This window comes from Homarus americanus, unplaced genomic scaffold, assembly GCF_018991925.1.
Source record: "Homarus americanus isolate GMGI-L3 unplaced genomic scaffold, GMGI_Hamer_2.0 scaffold50564, whole genome shotgun sequence".
Lineage (NCBI taxonomy): Eukaryota > Metazoa > Arthropoda > Malacostraca > Decapoda > Nephropidae > Homarus > Homarus americanus.
Window position 1 is genome coordinate 4028358 of NW_024715014.1, and position 24086 is coordinate 4052443.

Below are 24086 nucleotides of genomic sequence, written 5' to 3' on the forward strand. Positions count from 1 at the left end.
AGCCGCCATCCACGTAAGTCTACTAATATAAGTGTTAAAAAATCTAATATTATTGATATTTCTCTTAAATATTAATTGTGTGTCCATACCATCATAAAATTAAGATGTTATTTTTACTACAACGTTCGTATTGTGTCGGAAAAAGTGGAGTTTGGGGGTCGGCCCAGTCTCTTATTTCAATTTATCCCATATGTTGTTATTTCGTTTAAGCGTTTCTCGTTTTACGCGAACCTCCACGGGTTCAATTGAACGCGTAAATGCAGACTACGTATACTGTACTGTTCTGGGAAAGTTCCCAAGAGTCTAAACTGCGCATCTCACACAGACAGACACTATCACACATCCCCAGAATGTTTCTGAGTGCTGGGGAAAGTTTTCCCAGTCTGAACTACACATCTCATCTCGACTCTAAACTAAGAATCCCATCTCGCACGGACAAACACTCTCCCATTACATTTAGATTGCGGGCATGAGCGAACATGTTTACGGTTAGCAAAAAAGTTTATGTATAAACTTTTATTCACAACATCTGTTCTAATTGTGTTTGAGAGATGAATTTGATACAGTAAAACGTTGATTTAAAGCGATTCAATTTAAGATTATTGATTTAAAGCGACACCCACAATTAAGGACAATGTTTTAGTCTTTCCTATTTTGCGCAAGTCAATCTGGGGCATCATATTTTAAAATTCGCACCTAATGTTTCTCTGGGCACGCTACACTGTCCTAAGGGCAAAGATGCACTGTACATGTACTCAAAATAATGTACTAAATGATTACCAAAATTTTTGTCTAGTGCAAACTATAGCATGATTTTATTCAAATTAATCAATATCTTATAAGAATCCCAGCAATATAAATTATATTCTCCCTGGTCACTTCTGTGACATTTTATAAACAAAAAACAAAAACTCAATCTAAAGGACATAAATAAACAAATAAATACTTCACTAGACCTTTGGCCCCAACTGTCAAATGTGTCACTGTCACCCCCCCCATCTTCCCAGCCAGGGTTGGGTGGTTATAGGCTTACAGTTTTTATATTATATAATATCACAGACTAAAGTTAAGAGAATATAATTTGCATTGCTAGAATCCTTGCAAGACAGTGAATAATTTGAATATAAACGTCAAATATTTGGCACGCGATAAAATTTTTAGCCCTTTGTAATAAAATTAGTAATTAGAACATGTCAGTTCAGTGACATTTTTAAGAGAAAAACTTAAAGTCACTCTTAAGGACAGATAAATAAATAAACACTAGACCTTGGCATCAACTGTCAAAAATATCACCTCACTTCACCTCTCCCCCCCCCCCATCTTCCATCAGCTGATCGCTAGTAAACAGGCCATTTCACATCACATAATTTTAGCTATGTTGATTTATGAATGTTTGTTTTAACATACCGGTAATACTACGAAAAACAATGTATTGTCATCTGGGTATGCTCTCAGTCTTTTTAGTACTGTATTTTGTAACTCTCAAGGACCAAACTAATTTATTCCATTGAAACAACACCTCGATTTCGTGTGAATTCGGTTTAAGGCGACCTCTCTTGGAACATATCTTGTGTTATATCGACGTTCTACTATACCATAATGATCCTGAATAAATTCTCTACAAGACGGTTCCAATAATAAATCCTTAAACAAAATATTTTAACACAACAGGGTGTCCATAAAGTCTTGGTGTAGTTTAAAATATTAATAACTTAGGTTCTTTAGGAGATCAAAACAATCTGTAAAATGCATTGGAGAGGTAATTTATTCAAGGTTTTTTATGACCAAAGAAATTTATTTATTCCAATAATTTTTTCTGTTTTTCCAAATAGTCTGTTCCATCACTATACTGAATGTCTTCAATAGAAGAGAAGGTGAATTGTGTCCTCTGGTAAGCTGAGTTAAAGTCTGTAACAGCAGTTAGGAGAAAATTTACAACTCGTTACAAGAAGGAAGCACCGCACAGAAATTCATTTACAAGATGGATGAAGAAGTTTAAAGAGACTGGTTCCGTTAATGACAAGCCACAAACTGGAAGACCGGGAGTAAATGAGGAGACTGTGGCATCTGTCGAGCATGCTTTTCTAAATAGTCTACGAAAATGAGTTGTAAATTTTCTTCTAACTGCTGTTACAGACTTTAACTCAGCTAACCAGAGAACACAATTCACCTTCTCTTCTATTGAAGACATTCAGTATAGTGATGGGACACTCTATCTGGAAAAACAGAAAAAAAAAAAAATAGAATAAATAAATTTCTTAGGTCATATAAAACCTTGAATATATTACCTCTCCAATGCATTTTACAGATTGTTTTGATCTTCTATAGAACCTAAGTTATTAATATTTTAAACTACATCAGGACTTTATGGACACCCTGTTGCAATTATGAGGATTCCACTATGCGCTGGGGAAATTTTTCTCAAGAGTCTAAACTATGCATCTTGCACAGACAGACACAAGAGCTATATTTATTTATGCAAACACCTCTGTACACGTACTAAATATTGTAAATATTCACCAGCAGATGCTGTTGTCTTGAGCCTACAGTAGGCATATACAGTACTCTGCTGAATATAATACAAAACTGTAATAACTTTTAATTTTTTTACACTTGTGTTGGAGGAAGGGTAGGGGATTAGTGGGTCTCATGTTACTGACCTGACCTGATGCAATGTCACGTTCACCTATTGTATACAGTATAAACTCTTCTCTCATTTACAATGGAGGTGGGGTGAGGGATTAGTAGTCGCATATAACTGACCTTCTGATGCAATGTCAGGTCACTCACTGACTGGGTGGGGGATTTATGGGTCTCATGACCTGAAGATGTCTTGAATAATGATGAAAACTAAGGGACTCCTGTGTTGCCCACTTACTGAATGTACAGTACAGTTTATGTATTTGTAATAATTTTTTATGTCTTAACACTGCTTTAACACTATTCTTGGCTGATTGTATCCTGAAACAGTAATGTACAATACTGCATGACAAATTATATTTGCAAAAACAGCAACTAGCAAGGAAACAACCTTCTATAATGGCAGCAGAATATGAACTAAGTGATCAAAGCAGCCAGGCCACCCATGTGCCTGGCACATGGGGATACATTGTAGCAAGATGCAATCTCTCAGAACTCCCCCAAAATTTATTTACAGGCCCAGAACGGAGAGGTTTGGAGAACTATTCTTCGAATCTCTTCGAATTTTTTTGAGAAAATGCGGCTGATTTTCATCCATGGAAACTCATTCACATCCGGAATGGAGAGAATTTTCCTGGAATTTTTCCACCCCGATTTCCATTCCAGCTATTGGAGAGTTCCGGGGATCGGAGATTCCAGCTAACGGGGAGATTACTGTACTTATAATCTAGGGGTTTACTAAGTACACACACACAAGACTACACATCACACCATAGTCGAATGCACCTGTTGTAGTAGTTAAGAGAATGAATGATAGTGAATGAACCATGTCTCCATTGATATTGTTCACTTTGAATCATAACATAAAATGAAGCAAGGACCACAACTTCCACACAAACACATAATAATAGAGGGTAACAATAGTAATAATACCTGTAACAATAAATAACTCAAATATTTATGCTCCCAAAACAACAAGAAAAACCTACTTAATAAAATTAAATAAAAAAGGATTAAAAATAAAAGTATCAATCACACTACAGTACATGACTTATGCTCTCAATATTCCAATACTGTACAAACTTATTTAATAAAAAATAAATAAATAAATACATAAATAAAATACGATATTAATAAATGTATTAAAACTAAAGTACAGTATACACAGTATAACTTTTTCAGCCAGGAAAGATAACACTAATAATACCAAATCATAACTGATGATTTTTTTTCTTAAAAAAAAAGTTAAAACTTCAGCATAATTACTGTACTAAGACTGGTCAATAAATGTAACAAAGAACAGACCAACCACCCATCATGGCTAGTAAGGTGATAAGCGGTGAAATAATAAAATATGAGTCCTATTGAGATTCCAAGTTTACATCTTTAATTTGACTTGATGTACAGGGGCATAGGAATATCAAACAAAAGGGGGGTTTTGGGGGTACACTTTATGCCCCCCCCCCCCATTATTTTTAAATCTGACCAATATCTTGGGCATTTTGAGGCTATTTGGAGCACTTGATATTACAAGACATTCTTATGTAAATATTAATTATTTTTTTACTATACAAAAATGCCTGAGTACAATACTGCATTAAAGAAAAGGTATTGGAATTTTCTGAAGAAAAGGACCCCCTGGATCCGCCCCTGATGTGTATAAAGAAACTATCGGTAAATGCCTAAATATAAGTGTCCAGTTAATTTTGAACCATGAACTTTAACATGTTCAGTACAGTAGATTCCCATTACTTTATGCTATGCTTTCAATATATTGTGGCACCCAAAATAACTCCCATTTTTATTTATTAGGTGGTCAAACCCCTGTATGTTGCAGTATAAGCCAACAGATATTAAATACAGCACAGTACAGGGCCCAGTTTCACTAATAACTTACAATCACCCTAAGTCCCTATGTTCAACCTTAAGGCTGAATGGATGATTTACTAACAGTTTATGGTGACCATAACCCAACTTATTGTACAGTAAAAGTTACGTTGTCCATAGAACACCCGTAAGCTTTCACAAACAGTCTCAAGACACACAGAGCTGCCAGACATACAGTACTTCAAGCGTCACTAGTGAGAGTGAAGCTGTGAAGTTGTACGGTAACTAATGATTGCTTTAGCTCACGACAGTGCAATCCAGGAGAAAGGGTATTTATGGATCCTCTGGACCCTCCACAAATTGATGACCACCTACTGCTACGAAGGGATATACTCTGGGTAGATACGTCTGTGTTAATAGCTTTGAGATTTTTTGCAGTGGTAGTTTCCAGAGTGTAGTTGATGACGTTACTAGCTTAACACATTCAACTGTGTAAAGAATGATCAAGTGCATTTGCTCAAAAATAATAGTACTATAATAATAATAATCATATTATTAGTATTTTTAATAATATTATTGCAGTACATATTATTAATAATAATAATGTTACAGTATTAATATTATTATCATTATGTATTACTATTAAAAAAAATCTTATCTGAGAAATTCAGCTGCCTTTTCTTTTAAACTATTGTCCCTCCATTACTCATATGACGTGTGACTTTAAGTGTCGTCTGCTTCACAGTGTTTGATCCGGGCACAGTGATTAGCCTAGCGAGGAATCAAAACAAATGCACCCCAACTCCATCTAGTGGTTGCTTACTGAACTAAACTTACTTGCGGTCACCGTACAAACCTTTAATGAATTACCTACAGTAAACTCTCGAAGATCCGGACTAAAAGGGGGGACCACCTGTTCAAAAAAGCCGATTGTCCAAATCTTCTGGCAAATATTCTAAACGTATAAAAACGATAAATAATGATATTAAAAACACCAAAAATACAGTACATAATATCCTGACCACTGGGGTTAGCAATGCAGATTTTTCCCGTGAAAAAGTCATAATTTTGAGCAACATATTACTGTACTCACTTTGTAGTGATATATACTATGCTAAAGGACTAAAATCTTTATCCTTTGTGCAAACTATGCGATGTTTATAATGTACTCAAATTAATCGCTATCTTGCAAGAATTCCAGCACATTTGAGTACAGGTTTGCCCTTAGGACAATTATTTCTTTTACTTTTTTCACGATATGTATTTGGATGGTGTGTGCATGTAAATGAGTATAAATAAATAAAGAAAATTATGTATATCTACCCAAAACTACGAGTTGAAAAACAACCGTTAACACCTCACAGCTTGGCCCAATAGCCTGGTGGTTGCCGTGATGAGTCTAACCTGGCTATAATGCCATGATTACTAACTATTGAGCATTATTATGTCAGTAAACACTAACAATAACAGTAAATCCAATGAAATATGGCAGAGAGGGAGGAGAGTTCAGTGCAGACGACGCTGAACTAGCAGTCACTCGGCCCACTCCCCTTACCCGCACCCTTTGCCCGACGTATGATCGAAACACATATGTGAGAAGTACATATCTTGTACAGGGGGTCCCCCCCAGTTACAAACGGGTTCCGTTCCTGAGGACGTTCATAAATCAGATTTTTAAGTAAGTTGGAACACATGCTAAATGCATACCATAAATACAAAACAATGCTTAAAATACCACTATAAAAAAGCCCAAGTCCTTCGATACATCGAAAATCACTTAATTTAAGACAAAAGAAGAAATAGAATGACAAAATACAGAAAATGAAAGTAAAAATATAAGTCATCAAGTAAATAAAATACTGTAAATTTCAAGTTTAACCCTGTTTGTAAGTCAGGGACCTCCTGTAGTCTAATTTGAAAATGGTGATGGGCACAGTGATAAACAAATTCTATAAACCAGTGCATTCACCTACGATAACAAAATAAGAAACATTGTATAATTACTAGAGTGAATGAAATATTCCCACAAACAACAATTGACAACTGTTTATGTTTCCCACTTCCCCGGGCACCTGTGTCCCGGCCGGTCAACCTAGCATCCTCGGGCCTGAACTGTTCTTTGCTCTGTTTTGGGAATGCTTCTTCGCCCAGAACCCCCCAATTTTTTGGTCCAAATCTTCCAAAATCTGGATCTTCGAGGGTTCACTGTACAGGACTGTATTACTGAGATTGCATGGTCACCATAACCTCAAGATAAAGGGAGAGATACGATCAATTATACGGTCATGTTTGTGAATCTGGACCCTGTACTGTTAAAAAAATTCACATGTGTTAGGGAGATGTGGGTTGGGTAACTTGTTGGAATTTCACTAACCTGCCATGTTAATATTATCTTAACACTTCATACTGACACATATACAGTATCTTAACACTTCATACTGACACATATACTGTACCTTAACACTTCATACTGACACATATACAGTATCTTAACACTTCATACTGACACATATACTGTACCTTAACACTTCATACTGACACATATACAGTATCTTAACACTTCATACTGACACATATACAGTATCTTAACACTTCATATTGACACATATACATTACAGAGCTGTACACACAAGGTATTCCTGTGTACACATAAGTGTTCTTATGTACACATCAAGTGTTCATACATACACATCAAGTGTTCTTACATACACATCAAGTGTTCTTACATACACATTAAGTGTTTTTCCATACACAGCAAGTGTTCCTGCATATGCACAAGCTCATTAACTCCTCATACTAATAAGATGGTGAGAAGATACATCCTGGTTAACTCTCTCACATTAACAACAATGATGCAAAGTGACAAAGTTAAGGTTGACATGCTCTCTTGATAAGGTGATGGGCAGCAATGATAATATTGTTTAAGTGTTGGTTTTCATGTTTTCATCAAGTGTGTAATAAATGTTGGGCAGCATTAAGTAACTTGATGATGATGATGATGATGGTGCAGACTGAAAATAACTGTTGTCAGCACCATAATAGTAAAATAAAAAGTTTATAGTGTAGTACAGTATGTGTATCATCTGACATGATGAAAACAGCAGCAGCAGCTACTGTAATATTTGACACAGTAACACACAAACACAAAGTAAAATGTATTTGGATAAACTTGAAGAGTTGGAGGGTAATAAACCAACCCATATAAATTACAATAATTAATTTAAAAAGTTTTTCACATAAACCACAACTATTTCTGTAGCATATTAACATATTTCATCTAAAATTTAGCATTCACAGAATGTTAATAATAATAATAAAAGTAATAAAAAATGTATATTTTGTGGGTGGTCCAGAAACCTTTCCTGAGTGAGAAACATCACATTGGTCGTGTCTCTTGTGTTCACTTCAATGTATTGTATCTCTTGTGTTATCTTAATGTATTCTCTTATGTTCCATCTTAAAGTATTCTCTTGTGTTTGTGTTCATCTTAATTATTCTTTTGTGTTCATCTCAAAGCTCACCATCACATAGAAAACTTAAAAAATGCTATTTAGTAAAGCTTTTGATAATGATGTAAATGGCCAAAGATCACTACATTGGGGGTAAAGAGATAAGACAGGCAGCAGAAAGAAGGATGCACAAGCTAACGTATGAGGCAGGCAACACACAGTCTGGCAGGCCCGATACAGTCATGGTGACAGAACGCACCACACTTGATGCATATGATCATGGCTTTCATGTTACAGGGGCAACCATCTTCACTAGTGTCACTCTTGCCCTGAGGTAGCATCATGTGCACTCCCTGGTTCATGGGCGTCATCACTGTCGCCATGCCGTTTAGGCTCCCACCCGGGCCTATCTGGTGCATGTTATTCATGGGTTGCATATTGTTCATCGACTGCATGTTGTTAACGTGTTGTATGTTGTTCATCATCATGCGCATATTGGGTCTCATGGGCATGTTGGGGTGTTGTGAGAGTGGTGGTTGAGGGGTTGGTTGCTGGTGCTGGTATGGCTGTGACTGAGACGTCATGATGGGACCGCTGACTGGCATCTGTGAGGGATTTACTGCACTGGAGCTCGTTGACATCACCACGCCATGACCAAAACCACCCATGCCATTCATTGTGCGTTGTACTGATGTGTTGATGACAGGCGGGTGGTAGCCACTCTGGGTACTGTTAGGGCTATCCAATGAGCTTTCTATTGGTTGAGATGCCCCAGCCCGTGTCGTGACAAGTTGGTCACTGTCACAGCTACTTACACCTGAACTGGGGTCACCTTCGGATAAAAAATGTTGTCCGGCTGACGTGAGAATAGTGGCAGGTGAGCCCTGAGCATTGGTGGTCTGCACCACAATCCTGGGGCCAACACTGGAGGGTCGTGGAGAGAGAGCAACCATCACCCCACTCTTATTGGGTGGTGCACTGGCTGCTCTGGGAGGGTTTTGCTGCTGGTTGTTCTCACCACAGTCACCATTAATACTCGCTATATTGCCCAGCCTTACCACCTGCAGGCCTGACATTGGCATCCTCACAACAATGGATTTACCTGCAGAAGATGGACGCAGGATGGTGATAGGTCTCGGTGAGGCAGCCGGAGGAGCCATGCTCCCATCACATCCCTCTGGCTGTAATCATAAATTAAAAAGTAAATACATACTCCATTTTCTATACTATCATATATACATCACATAAAGAAATTTAATATAGCACATTAATATTCAATACAGTATAAAATACTAAAAAGCTGATCAAATATGCTTGGGTTCATCTCTGTTGTCATGTTGGGTGATGTATTAAGGTAAGATGGTTATAATACCTTCCACACTTTCACCAACATTCATACACTTCCCTTTCTCACACACACCCCCCTCTACACACACACACACCTCCCCTCTCTCTCTCACACACTCCCTCTCTCACACCCTCCCTCCACACACTCCCCTCTCTCACACACACACCTCCTCACACACCCTCCCTCTCACACCCCCTCACACACACACCCCTCCCTCTCCTCACATGCCACCCTCCCCCCACCCCCTCTCTCACACACACCTCCCCCTCTCACACACTCCTCCCTCCCCTCACACTAACACCCCTCCCTCTCCCCCTCACACACACCCTCCCCTACCACACCCCCTCTCTCTCACACACACCCCTCCCCCCTCCCCACACTCCCTCACAGACTCCTCCCTCTCACACACCCCCTGCCAGACCTCCCCTCACACACCCTCAGCCACAGACTCCCCCCTCACACACCCCCAGACCTCCCCCTCACACCCCCTGCCTTCCCTGCCACACAGCATCCTCCCTCCCCACACCCCCGCCTCACACACACACCCTCCTCCTCTCCACACACCCTCCCTCCCTCCTCATACACCTCTCTCACACAGACTCCTCCCTCTCACACACTCCCTCACACACACCCCTCCCTCTCACACACCCCCTCACACAGACTCCTCCCCCTCACACACCTCTCACACAGACTCCTCCCCCTCCTTCACACACTCCCCCCTCTCACAGACTCTCTTTTCTCCCTACCACTCTCAAACTCTCCCCCTCCATCACTACCAGACACACACACACCCTCCTCATAAACTTGCTCTTTTTTCACAACCTCTTCAAAAGTTAATTTCCTCAATTCAAATACAGTACACCATATTTTCATCACCTTTACCCAACTCCCAATTTTGTTAAGATGAGGGAAAAAACTCGACGATGGAGGGAATTAAGGAGGAGAAAGATGCAAGACAAACATAGAAAACAAAATATTGAAGCATGTAGAAATACTCCACCTAACCCAACCAAAAGTAATGTAATGTAACCCACCCTAACCTAGCTCAACTCAGCCCAACCTAACCTGACCTAACTTAACCCAACCTAACCTAACCCTTAATCCAGCCTAACTCAACCCAACTCAAATATCCTAAATCATCTTAACCCAACTCAACTTCAAGTAAGCTTAATGCAACCGAATAAAACCTATTCCAGCCTAAATCAATTCAACTTTACCCAAACCAACCTAACCTGACACACTCATTAATATCTACAACATACACATTCAGTGTCATTTATTAACTTCCACATTAACTCACATTTTCATATAGTTCTCACTTCACACTAAGTTAAGGCACCAGGTTCACTTCACACTCAGTTAAGGTTATCCAAAAGATTAATTATTAAAAACATTCATACAGTTACACTCATTTCACTTCTCTTCTCTTACACAAGATAAAAATAAATCTTCCCTGAAAAAATCTAAGTAACTGACAACCATCCACATGTAAAGTATTCTTCAAATCATTACTTTCTAAGATGGGGACCAATTACGACTGGGTTTACTTGACTAAAAGCTGTACGGTGTAAAGTTTATATAAAATTATATAGAACTTATAGTGTACTATGTAAAGTTTATAACACACTGGACATTAAACACTTACTCACAACACCATACTGTACCATTTTCTTAGATACAGTGTCTCAGGAAATTGTATACAAACTGCCTTACAGATTTTTGTAGATCCTGTTAATGCCTGTATTATAAGAGCAACATTGTCCTCATTTGTTGATGTGTGAGGTCCTCCATAAAGGAGAACAATGTTGCCGTTGTAATACAAGCATTCACGCGATCTCCAATTTTTTTTGTAAGGTAGCAGGGATACATTTTTCTGAGAAACCCTGTAGGTACATCTTCCTCTGAAACCTCTAATAATATCCCACACTTCAAAAACATATGCTAATTATTCATATAGTTTATCCACTTCTATTGTTAATGTTTCAATTCAAGATGCTTTTCTACTTACCACTACAATTAACTTTTAGTGTCATAACATCAGACAACAATGTTACTATGTCTTGACATCAAACTATTTACACTGTGACAAGAGCCATGACAACATCAAGCATTTAACAGTATTACAGACCCATGGCAACATCAAGCAGTTAACAGTGTTACAGTGACATGACAACATCAAACTGTTAACAGTGTTACAAAGCCATTACAACAACAAGCTTTTAACAGTGTCATAGAGCCATGACAACACCAAGCTGTTTACAGTGTTATAGAGCCAAGACAACATTAAGCTGTAACAGTAACAGTGTTACAGAGCCATAACAAATCTAAGCTTTTTATTGTGTCACAGAGCCATGACAACACTAAGCTGTAACAGTGTTAAAGAGCCATGACAACAATAAGCTGTTTACAGTGTCATGAAAACACCAAGCTGTTTACACTACAGTGTCATGACAAGACTAAACTGTTTACAGTTAGTGTCATGCCAATGTAAGGTTATCTATACTACAATTCAAACAACATTTATGACTCCTGTTTATCCTTATAACAAAGAAACATAGAAAACAACTTGGGAAACAAAGACATTTACAGGTAAATGAAAAAAAGTGCCAGAAAACACTTAAAACAGACGTTAAACATGTACTATCACATGAATGTTGTGATAGGCAGCAAGTCTCCAAGGCATAATAGATGACATGCTATTGTAGATGTCATGTAATAGTCAACAAATAGTGAGGGTTTCTTGCTATTGGAAACAACTAGCCCCATGACTATCTGGACACAAAGTTGAAAGACGACCATCAAGGGAACAGTTCAACAAATTTTCAGTAAAATTACAGATGCAGATGCAGTTAGTGCCAAGATTGAGAGGTTTAAAAGTTCTGTCCATATTAAGGCAGGACTGCCATCTTGGATGGAGTACACTAACTTCAAATACCAATTAAAAACAAGACCAATGGAAAATTATTCTGGGTAATTTCACAAAATCTAAACAGTGGTCATCATTAGTGGAAGCCGTGGGGATGGCAGCCATCATGTGAACATGTCATGTTGCTTGTGTTCCATATTTGCACTGATGATGGCCACTGTCCCTACAGTTAACTTCACTGATGATGGCCAGTCCTCAGCAGTTAACTTCACTGATGATGGCCATCGTCCCTACAGTTAACTTCACTGATGATGGCCACTGTCCCTACAGTTAACTTCACTGATGATGGCCACTGTCCTCACAGTTAACTTCTTCACTGATGATGGCCACTGTCCCTACAGTTAACTCTCTACTGATGATGGCCACTGTCCCTACAGTTAATTTAACTGATGATGGCCACTGTCCCTACAGTTAATCTCACTGATGATAGTAATACTGTCCCTACAGTTAATCCTTTCATCACGATGGCCACTATCCTCACAGTTAACTTCACTGATGATGGCCACTGTCCCCAAGAAGTTAACTTCACTGATGATGGCCACCATCCTCCAGTTAACTTCACTGATGATGGCCACTGTCCTTACAGTTAACTTCACTCGATGATGGCCACCATCCTCCATAGAAGTTAACTCTCACTGGATGAGTGTCACTGTCCCTACAGTTAACTTCACTGATGATGGCCACCATCCCTCCAGTTAACTCTTCTTCACTGATGATGGTCACTGTCCCTACAGTTAACTTCATCGATGATGGCCAGTCCCTTTACAGTTAACTTCACTGATGATGGCCACTGTCCCTACAGTTAACTTCACTGATGATGGCCACTGTCCTTATACAGTTAACTTCACTGATGATGGCCACCATCCCTCCCAGTTAACTTTCACTGATGATGGCTGCTCGTCCTTACAGTTAACTTCACTGATGATGGCTGCTCTCATCCCTCTCCAGTTAACTTCACTGATGGCGGTCACCGTCCCCAGTTAACTTCACTGATGATGGTCACTGTCCCACAGTTAACTCTTCACCGATGATGCACACTGGTCCCTGCCACAGTTAACTCTTCACTCGATGATGGCCATCCCTCCAGTTAACTTCACTGATGATGGCCACCATCCCTCCAGTTAACTTCACTGATGATGGCCACCATCCCTCCAGTTAACTTCACTGATGATGGCCACTGTCCCTACAGTTAACTTTCACTGATGATGGCCACTGTCCCCAGTTACCCTCACTCGATGATGCAATACTGTCCTCACAGTTAACTTCATTGATGATGGCCATCATCCCTCCAGTTACGGTCTCTCACCGATGATGGCCACCATCCCTCCAGTTAACTTTCACTCGATGATGGCCATCATCCTCCTGCTAACTTCTTCACTGATGATGGCCATCGTCCTTGCCAGTTAACTTCACTGATGATGCACATCATCCCTACAGTTAACTTCACCGATGATGCATTACCGTCCCACAGCTACACTTATCGGATGATGGCCACCATCCCTCCAGTTAACTTCACTGGAGATGGCCACTGTCCTTACAGTTAACTTCACTGATGATGGCCACTGTCCCTACAGTTAACTTCTACCGATGATGGCCACCATCCTCCAGTTAACTTCTCACTGATGATGGCCACCATCCCTCCAGTTAACTTCACTGATGATGGTCACTGTCCCTACAGTTAACTTTACTGATGATGGCCACTGTCCCTACAGTTAACTTCTTCACTGATGATGGTCACTGTCCCTACAGTTAACTCTTCACTGATGATGGCCACCGTCCCTACAGTTAACTTCACTGATGATGGCCACTGTCCTCGGGTTGTTAACTTCACTTGATGATGCATACCATCCCTCCAGTAACTTCACTCGATGATGCATTACTGTCCCACAGTTAACTTCACTGATGATGGCCACCATCCTCCAGAAGTTAACTTCTACTCGATGATGGTCACTGGTTCCTTACAGTTAACTTCTCATTCGATGATGGCCACCATCCCTCCAGTTAACTTCACTGATGATGGCCACCATCCCCTCCAGTTAACTTCACTGATGATGGCAGTCATCATCCCTTGTTAACTTCACTGATGATGCACACCATCCCTCCAGAAGTTAACTCTTACTCGATGATGGTCACTGTCCCTACAGTTAACTCATGATGGTCCCTGTCCCTACAGTTAACCTCCTTGTGATGGCCACTGTCCCTACAGTCAACACTCCCACTGATGATGGCCACTGTCCTACAGTTAACCTCCACTGATGTGGCCACTGTCCCTACTTAACCTTCTACTGATGATGGCCACTGTCCCTACAGTTAACTTCTACTGATGATGACCACTGTCCCTACAGCTAACTTCTACTGATGATGACCACCGTCCCTACAGTTAACTTCTACTGATGATGGCCACCGTCCCTACAGTTAACTTCTACTGATGATGACCACCGTCCCTACAGTTAACTTCTACTGATGATGGCCACCATCCCTACAGTTAACTTCTACTGATGATGACCACCGTCCCTACAGTTAACTTCTACTGATGATGACCAACGTCCCTACAGTTAACTTCTACTGATGATGACCACCATCCCTACAGTTAACTTCTACTGATGATGACCACCGTCCCTACAGTTAACTTCTACTGATGATGACCACTGTCCCTACAGTTAACTTCATGCCTCGATGATGGCCACCATCCTCCAGTTAACTTCATAATTGGACTGATGATGGCCACCATCCCTCCAGTTATCTTCACTGATGATGGCCACTGTCCTTACAGTTAACTTCACTGATGATGGCCACCATCCCTCCAGTTAACTTCACTGATGATGGCCACTGTCCTTACAGTTAACTTCACTGATGATGGCCACCATCCCTCCAGTTAACTTCACTGATGATGGCCACCATCCCTCCAGTTAACTTCACTGATGATGGCCACTGTCCTTACAGTTAACTTCCACTGATGGCCACCGTCCCTACAGTTAACTTCCTCTGATGATGGCCACCGTCCCTACAGTTAACTTCCACTGATGATGGCCACCGTCCCTACAGTTAACTTCCACTGATGGCCACTGTTCCCTACAGCTAACTTCCACTGATGGCCACTGTCCCTACAGTTAACTTCCTCTGATGATGGCTACTATCACTACAGCTAACTTCCACTGATGTTGGCCACCATTTAAAAGTTAAGAAGAGAAAATCTGTGAACCATGTAGAGTTAACCAGAGCAACAATTCAGCCAGATGAACTGATGAGCCAACAACACAATATCACATCTAAATAATTACCACTACAATACAGTACAGATATGGTAAACAAACAAAGTGGAGAGCTTCCACTATCCACCCACATGAACCACTTATACAATTGTTACTAATGAATGACAATTATTAATATTATTGTATTGTAATGTAAACTTAGAAAATAGTTTTATCTTTGAAATTTAGTATTACAGTTGTTCGTTCAGGATGTTATAATGACTCTACTGACCATTAATATTGCATTGTTGTTTGTGTTAATATTACAGTGCATTGTGTTAGTTGTTTGTGTTAATATACAGTATTGCAATACAGTATACAGTACTGTACAGTATATTGCCTGGTAATAATATAGTCTACACAATGTTAGTTGCTTGTATTAACATTATATTGTGCCGTTTGTTTGTGTTAACATAACATTGTGAAGTTTATTGTGTGGTAGTATTATAGTTTACACTGTGTTAGGTGTTTGTGTTCATGTTACATTGTGCAATATATAGTCTGTTTGTACTACAGTCTACAGTGTGTTGGTTGTTTGTGTTATATGATGTAATGTATTGGTCCTGTTATGCTCTTGTGTTCATATTGTTTTATGTGTTGTGTATCATGACTCTCCACTAAGCTGTGCTGTATGTATATTGTTCCTATTTACAGGAAGATTGGAAGGTTGGAGGGCAGGCAAGCAGAAAGGTAAGTGTAAAGCAGACAAGTAGACAGACAGGCAGGCAGTTATACAGGAAGGTAAGTAAGAGAACTGGTACATGATAAAGAGTAAAATTAGTGGGTACAGTACAGTACAAGGAGGTTACAATGAAAGAAAGTTGCCACATGCAGATACAAGATCGTGCAACACCAAGAGCTGATCTCAAACAGCTGATATGAGTACAGCTAGAGATGAAAACCTACTGAGCTGACAGTACAGATATCTATGCTTGCTGAGTCTCACCTGCAGTATGAGAGGTCGGGTATTGGACAAACACACTGCAGTAGTTGGAATAGATGTCAAATCTGATGTTGATTGAGAGTTGTTGGAGGCTCCAACACCTAGAGGAGAGAGTGGGGATGGGCTAAGGGGGGTAGAAGGGGGTCCTAGTGGTACAGACTGGATCTTGGGAGTCTGGGACTCTGAGGGGATGGACACTAACAGCGGACCGCTGCTGCCAGAATGTAGCACCATTACACGACCGTTGCTGTTGGTTCCTCCGGTTGGCTGCGACACAACCACCATGGTTGTGCCGGACTCACCACCGTGACCGTTGAGATTGAAGCTCTCCCCACAGTTGCCTGCACTGACACTATCACTACCGACACTACTGGTGCCACTGCAACTAACAATATTGTTATCCAATCCGCTCTGCCCTGACACGACGACATTAGCCTCGGCAATATTTGTTAAAGCACTGTTCTCCCTTATAGCACCACCACCACAGGCTAAGAAGGGTGTATTATCCAGCACAAATGCTGAAGGTCTAGAGGCAGATGATGCAGATACCTGGGAGGTGGTAAGTTGAGGCGTCATCATCTGGCGAAGAACGAACGTTCCAGAGTTAGCGGCAGCAGCAGTTCCTCCCTGGGTGTGTTGTGCCATGGTGGTGTTGGTGCCACCCACCGAGAGAGCCACTTGTCGCACTGTCCGAGGGCTTCCGGCCATCAGCTGGGCACCAGATACTGGTGAGGGCGTACTACAGCTGTTGCTACTGGTTGCTACTGTTTTGACCACAGTGATAGTCTGAAGCTGAGGAGCTGCCTGGACTACCAGATGACTGTTGTTGTTATTATTGCTGCTGCTGCTCACCACAACCGCTGCTGTCATCCCAGAACTACTGGTGGCAGGTTTCACCTCCGCCAGTAGAGAAGCAGGAGACTTAAGTTGAGCTTGTAACTGGTCCCGGTTAGGACTGTTAGCAATTACAGCTTGAACTATTTCATAAGATCTCTGAATATTAACTCCACCCGCATTTCTGCTTTTTGTCACCTTGACAGTCATGGTCCCACTGCCTGGCACGCTCTGAAAGTTAAAAGTAAAGTCAAGAATTTTGACTACAGTATTAGTTCCATAGTCAAAACTCTAACCTGAAAAATGAAAAAAAAGTAACAAATATAATCTAGTACTGTACACGCACTAACAGCCACTGATACTCTTGTAATACAGTACTTGTTATGTTAAAGGTGTCACAGCTGACACCGTTATCCTTAACCCTTTAGAGGGCAGCGGCACACTTAGGTACTTTATTTTGGCTAATGCCAGACAATTTTATTCAGCTGAGAGAAACCCCTGCACTCTTAAAGGGTTAATTTCAAAGTTGGTTCATATTTTGTAAGCATGTTAAACGCAAAAAAGAATTCTGTATGGTAAATTTTTTTTTACAGTTTCAAGTACTGTATTAACCAACTATGAAGATTTCTCTACTTAATGCACTACAGTACATCGACACTCATACAACAGTACTTTAATTTCCCCATTGTTTCAAATAATTACCTAAAGATTTCTTCCTCATACACTTGCAAATTCATTATTTTTACCTATTTACCTTATGGCCACCCACTAGAGTTGGCCATGCTGAAGGAAGGAGGCCAGTGGCCTGTGTAGGATCCCTTTAATGTTCTTGATAATTATGTCAAGCGCACTTTTGAAACTCAGTGCTGTTTTCTATTCTGCAGCTTGAGCTGGTAGATCATCTAATAGCTCTACCACCACCACCACCACAGCTTGAGTTGGTAGACTGGTCCATAGGTCTACCACCACCACAGCTTCAGCTGGTAGACTGTATCATAAGTCTACCAAGACCATACCTTGAATTGGTAGACTGTTCCATAGGTCTACCAACAGCACAGCTTGAACTGGTACACTGTTCCACACATATACCAAAACCACAAATTGAGTTGGTAGACTGTTCCACAGGTCTACTACCCTCTGCCCTCTGTGTGATGCAATTCTTTGTTCAGTTTGTCTTGCACACCATCTTGGAGAGTGTGAAGTTCTGTTACCTTGTGTTGATGGCGTGCGACAGCATAAAAAATGGTCCTGATTCACATTTTCCATCCCCTACAAATCTTCAATGTCTCTATGAGAGCTGCCCTATTGTATCTTGTCTGAGGAATTGTTAGTCCTGAAGCCTTCAGTCTACTTGGATAATGGAGATGACTTTATCTAATATATCTAGTATATGAAGATATTAATATCTGGGGAAAAAACAAACTTGATCAAGAGAATATCACTGTTGGCAGGTAAAAAATAAACCTCACTGTTGACAGCGACAGAAAAGAAAACCTCACTGTTGGAAGCGACAAAAAGAAAAGCTTACTGTTGATAGCAAATATGAGAAAAGCTCACTGTTGGCAGCAACAATAAGAAAAGCTCACTGTTGGCAGCAACAATAAGAAAAGCTCACTGTTGGCAGCAACAATAAGAAATGCTCACTGTTGGCAGCAACAATAAGAAAACGTCACTGTTGGCAGCAACAATAAGAAAACTCCACTGTTGGCAACAATAAGAAAACCCCACTGTTGGCAGCAACAATAAGAAAACTCCACTGTTGGCAACAATAAGAAAACCTCACTGTTGGCAACAACAATAAGAAAACTCCACTGTTGGCAACAATAAGAAAACCTCACTGTTGGCAACAACAATAAGAAAACTCCACTGTTGGCAACAATAAGAAAACCTCACTGTTGGCAGCAACAATAAGAAAACCCCACTGTTGGCAGCAACAATAAAGAAAACTCCACTGTTGGCGGCAACAATAAGAAAAACCTCACTGTTGGCAGCGGCGTAATAAGAAAACTCTCCACTGTTGGCAGCAATAAGAAACCCACTGTTGGCAACAACAATGAAAACCTCACTGTTGGCAACAACAATAAGAAAACTCCACTGTTGGCAACAATAAGAAAACCCCACTGTTGGCAGCAACAATAAGAAAACCTCACTGTTGGCAGCAACAATAAGAAAACCCCACTGTTGGCAGCAACAATAAGAAAACCTCACTGTTGGCAACAACAATAAGAAAACTCCACTGTTGGCAACAATAAGAAAACCTCACTGTTGGCAGCAACACTATGAAGCCCTCACTGTTGGCAACAATGAGAACCTCACTCTTGGCAGCAACAATAACAAAACCTTACCGTTGGCAGCAACAATAACAAAACCTCACTGTTGGCAGCAACAATAACAAAACTTCACTGTTGGCAGAAACAATAAAATGCCACTGTTGGCAGCAACAATAAAATACCACTGTTGGCAGCAACAATAAGAAAAGCTCACTGTTGGCAACAACAATAAAGAAAACCCACTGTTGGCAGCAACAATAAGAAAACCACTGTTGGCAGCAACAATAACAAAACCTCACTGTTAGCAACAATAACAAAACCTCACTGTTGGCAGCAACAATAACAAAACCTCACCGTTGGCAGCAACAATAACAAAACTTCACTGTTGGCAGAAACAATAAAATGCCACTGTTGGCGCAACAATAAAATACCACTGTTGGCAGCAACAATAACAAAACCTCACTGTTGGCAGCAACAATAACAAAACCTCACTGTTGGCAGCAACAATAACAAAACCTTACTGTTGGCAGCAACAATAACAAAACTTCACTGTTGGCAGAAACAATAAAATGCCACTGTTGGCAGCAACAATAAAATACCACTGTTGGCAGCAACAATAACAAAACCTCACAGCAACAATAACAAAACCTCACTGTTGGCAGCAACAATAACAAAACTTCACTGTTGGCAGAAACAATAAAATGCCACTGTTGGCAGCAACAATAAAATGCCACTGTTGGCAGCAACAATAAAATGCCACTGTTGGCAGCAACAATAAAATGCCACTGTTGGCAGCAACAATAAAATGCCACTGTTGGCAGCAACAATAAAATGCCACTGTTGGCAGCAACAATAAAATACCACTGTTGGCAGCAACAATAAAATACCACTGTTGGCAGCAACAATAAAATGCCACTGTTGGCAGCAACAATAAAATGCCACTGTTGGCAGCAACAATAAAATGCCACTGTTGGCAGCAACAATAAAATGCCACTGTTGGCAGCAACAATAAAATACCACTGTTGGCAGCAACAATAACAAAACCTCACTGTTGGCAGCAACAATAAGAACCACAGTTGGAAACATCAACAGCAGCACCCTTGTTGGTAGAAACAAGAAAACCCCACAGTTGACAACACCAACAACAGAACTTCACTGTTGGCCAGGTAATGCTATGGCAAGAGGCTTGTTTAGGTTAATTAGACTGGTTAGCTTATGTTTTTCCCACCAACCTTGTTATAACTTCCCATCAACCTTGTTATAACTTCCCATAAAACTTGTTATAACTTCCCATCAACCTTGTTATAACTTCCCATCAACCTTGTTATAACTTCCCATCAAACTTGTTATAACTTCCCATCAACCTTGTTATAACTTCCCTTCAACCTTGTTTTAACTTCCCATCAAACTTGTTATAACTTCCCATCAACCTTGTTATAACTTCTCTTCAACCTTGTTATAACTTCCCATAAAACTTGTTATAACTTTCCATCAAGCTTGTTATAACTTCCCATCAACCTTGTTATAACTTCCCATCAAACTTGTTATAACTTCCCATCAACCTTCTTATAACTTCCCATCAACCTTGTTATAACTTCCCATCAAACTTGTTATAACTTCCTTTCAACCTTGTTATAACTTCCCATAAAACTTGTTATAACTTCCCATCAACCTTGTTATAACTTCCCATCAAACTTGTTATAACTTCCCATCAACCTTGTTATAACTTCCCTTCAACCTTGTTATAACTTCCCATCAACCTTGTTATAACTTCCCATAAAACTTGTTATAACTTCCCATCAACCTTGTTATAACTTCCCATCAACCTTGTTATAACTTCCCATCAAACTTGTTATAACTTCCCATCAACCTTGTTATAACTTCCCTTCAACCTTGTTATAACTTCCCATAAAACTTGTTATAACTTCCCATCAAGCTTGTTATAACTTCCCATCAAGCTTGTTATAACTTCCCATCAAACTTGTTATAACTTCCCATCAACCTTGTTATAACTTCCCATCAACCTTGTTATAACTTCCCATCAAACTTGTTATAACTTCCTTTCAACCTTGTTATAACTTCCTTTCAACCTTGTTATAACTTCCCTTCAACCTTGATATAATTTCCCTTCAACCTTGTTATAACTTCCCATCAAACTTGTTATAACTTCCCATCAACCTTGTTATAACTTCCCTTCAACCTTGTTATAACTTCCCATCAAACTTGTTATAACTTCCCTTCAACCTTGATATAATTTCCCTTCAACCTTGTTATAACTTCCCATCAAACTTGTTATAACTTCCCATCAACCTTGTTATAACTTCCCATCAACCTTGTTATAACTTCCCATCAACCTTGTTATAACTTCCCATCAAACTTGTTATAACTTCCTTTCAACCTTGTTATAACTTCCCATCAAACTTGTCATAGCTTCCCATCAACCTTGTCATAACTTCCCATGAACCTTGTTATAACTTCCCATCAACCTTGTTATAACTTCCCTTCAACCTTGTTATAACTTCCCATCAACCTTGTTATAACTTCCCTTCAACCTTGTTATAACTTCCCATCAACCTTGTTATAACTTCCCATCAACCTTGTTATAACTTCCCTTCAACCTTGTTCTAACTTCCCATCAAACTTGTTATAACTTCCCATCAACCTTGTTATAACTTCCCATCAAACTTGATATAACTTCCCTTCAACCTTGTTATAACTTCCCTTCAACCTTGTTATAACTTCCCTTCAACCTTGTTATAACTTCCCTTCAACCTTGTTATAACTTCCCTTCAACCTTGTTATAACTTCCCTTCAACCTTGTTATAACCTCCCATCAAACTTGTTATAACTTCCCATCAACCTTGTTATAACTTCCCTTCAACCTTGTTATAACTTCCCTTCAACTTTGTTATAACTTCCCTTCAACCTTGTTATAACTTCCCTTCAACCTTGTTATAACTTCCTATCAACCTTGTTATAACTTCCCTTCAACCTTGTTATAACTTCCCTTCAACCTTGTTATAACTTCCCTTCAACCTTGTTATAACTTCCTATCAACTTTGTTATAACCTCCCATCAAACTTGTTATAACTTCCCATCAACCTTGTTATAACTTCCCTTCAACCTTGTTATAACTTCCCTTCAACCTTGTTATAACTTCCTATCAACCTTGTTATAACTTCCCTTCAACCTTGTTATAACTTCCCTTCAACCTTGTTATAACTTCCCATCAAACTTGTTATAACTTCCCATCAGTCTTGGCATATAATTTACAGATCTCATAAAGATTAGGAACCCCGATTATTGCACAAAATGATAAAACACCCTAATGCTAAAAGGAGTTGAGTTGAGTTAGGTTAGGTTAGGGTAGATTCAAATACCGTTTGTGTGTTTGGTTAGGTTCAGTGTACTGTTCAGTGCTGCAATATACGTCATGCAAACTTCCTTTTAATTACAAGTTTTCAGGAGCTTCAATTATGTATTCCCATCCAGCTATAACAAAATTTCTCAGATGGCACAACAAACTTTCACGAGATACTTTCCATTTATAAGCATTCCCCTTTCCACACCGGTGTGTTGGGTTGAAGGAGGAACCTTGGCACCTTTCATAAGGAGAACACTAGATACAATGATCCGCATTAAGTGTAGAAAGAGAGAGAAAAGAACTCAGAAAACAAGTAGAAATATCCATACATATTACTCAAAACCTTAACTCTGATACACTGTACGGGCACATATTTTATGACGGACAAGATCAATCCTCAGTAGTGTCCATAAAGTGAAGATACTTTATATGAGGCTCTGTTTTAAGAGGTCTGCCAGTGCTGAGACTCCAACAGTCATGTAAAGCAATTCACTGTTACCCAGTCACCACATTCATGATGCCACCATCATACACCAAACACCACCATTCCTCTTGGATACTCAAAAGGAAAATTCCATGCCAGCAACCACCCACAACTGTTCCAGCAGCATCTTCTGTACATCTTCTTACATTCACAGATGGCAGATATCATCAGTGAAAGTTAGCTTTGGGATGGCAGCCACCACCAGTGGAAATTAGCTGTAGGGATGGCAGCCATCATCAGTGAAAGTTAGCTGTAAGAACGGTGGCCATCAACTGTGAAAGTTGGCTGTAGCAAGTGCAATCATCAGTGGAAGTTAGCTGTAGAGACAGCAGCCACCACCAGTGGACATTAGCTGTAGGGACGGTGGCCATCCTCAGTGGAAGTTAGCTGTAGGGACAGTGACCATCGTCAGTGGAAGTTAGCTGTAGGAAGTGGCGATCACCAATGGAAGTTAGCTGTAGGGATGGTGGCCATCATCAGTGGAAGTTAGCTGTAGGGACAGTGGCCATCATCAGTGGAAATTAGCTGTAGGGACAGTGGCCATCATCAGTGGAAGTTAACTGTAGGGATGGTGGCCATTATTAGTGGAATTTAGCTGTAGGAACAGTTGCCACATCAGTGGAAGTTAGCTGTAGGAAAAGTGGCTATCATCAGTGGAAGTTAGCTGCAAGGGTGGTGGCTATCATCAGTGGAAGTTAGCTGTGAGGGTGGTGGCTATCATCGTGGAAGTTAGCTGTAAGGGTGGTGGCC

The 24086-nt window shown here is 40.0% G+C and overlaps 1 protein-coding gene across 5 annotated transcripts in view; it reads right to left on the reverse strand.

Annotated features, from left to right (window-relative positions):
• Positions 1-7942: 7942 nt before the first annotated feature.
• Positions 7943-24086, reverse strand: part of LOC121853481 (polycomb protein Asx-like) — a 31645-nt gene continuing 15501 nt past the window's right edge. For 3 of the 5 annotated variants that reach the window (XM_042347626.1, XM_042347643.1, XM_042347635.1), the window contains 2 exons: positions 16388-17449; positions 7943-9097 (listed from right to left, as the gene is read on the reverse strand). In XM_042347626.1, coding sequence (XP_042203560.1) covers positions 8111-9097; positions 16388-17449 — 2049 coding nt within the window. In that variant the 3' untranslated portion in view covers positions 7943-8110. The remainder of the gene's footprint in view (positions 9098-16387; positions 17450-24086) is intronic. The other 2 variants (XM_042347650.1, XM_042347658.1) reach the window with 2 other exon arrangements.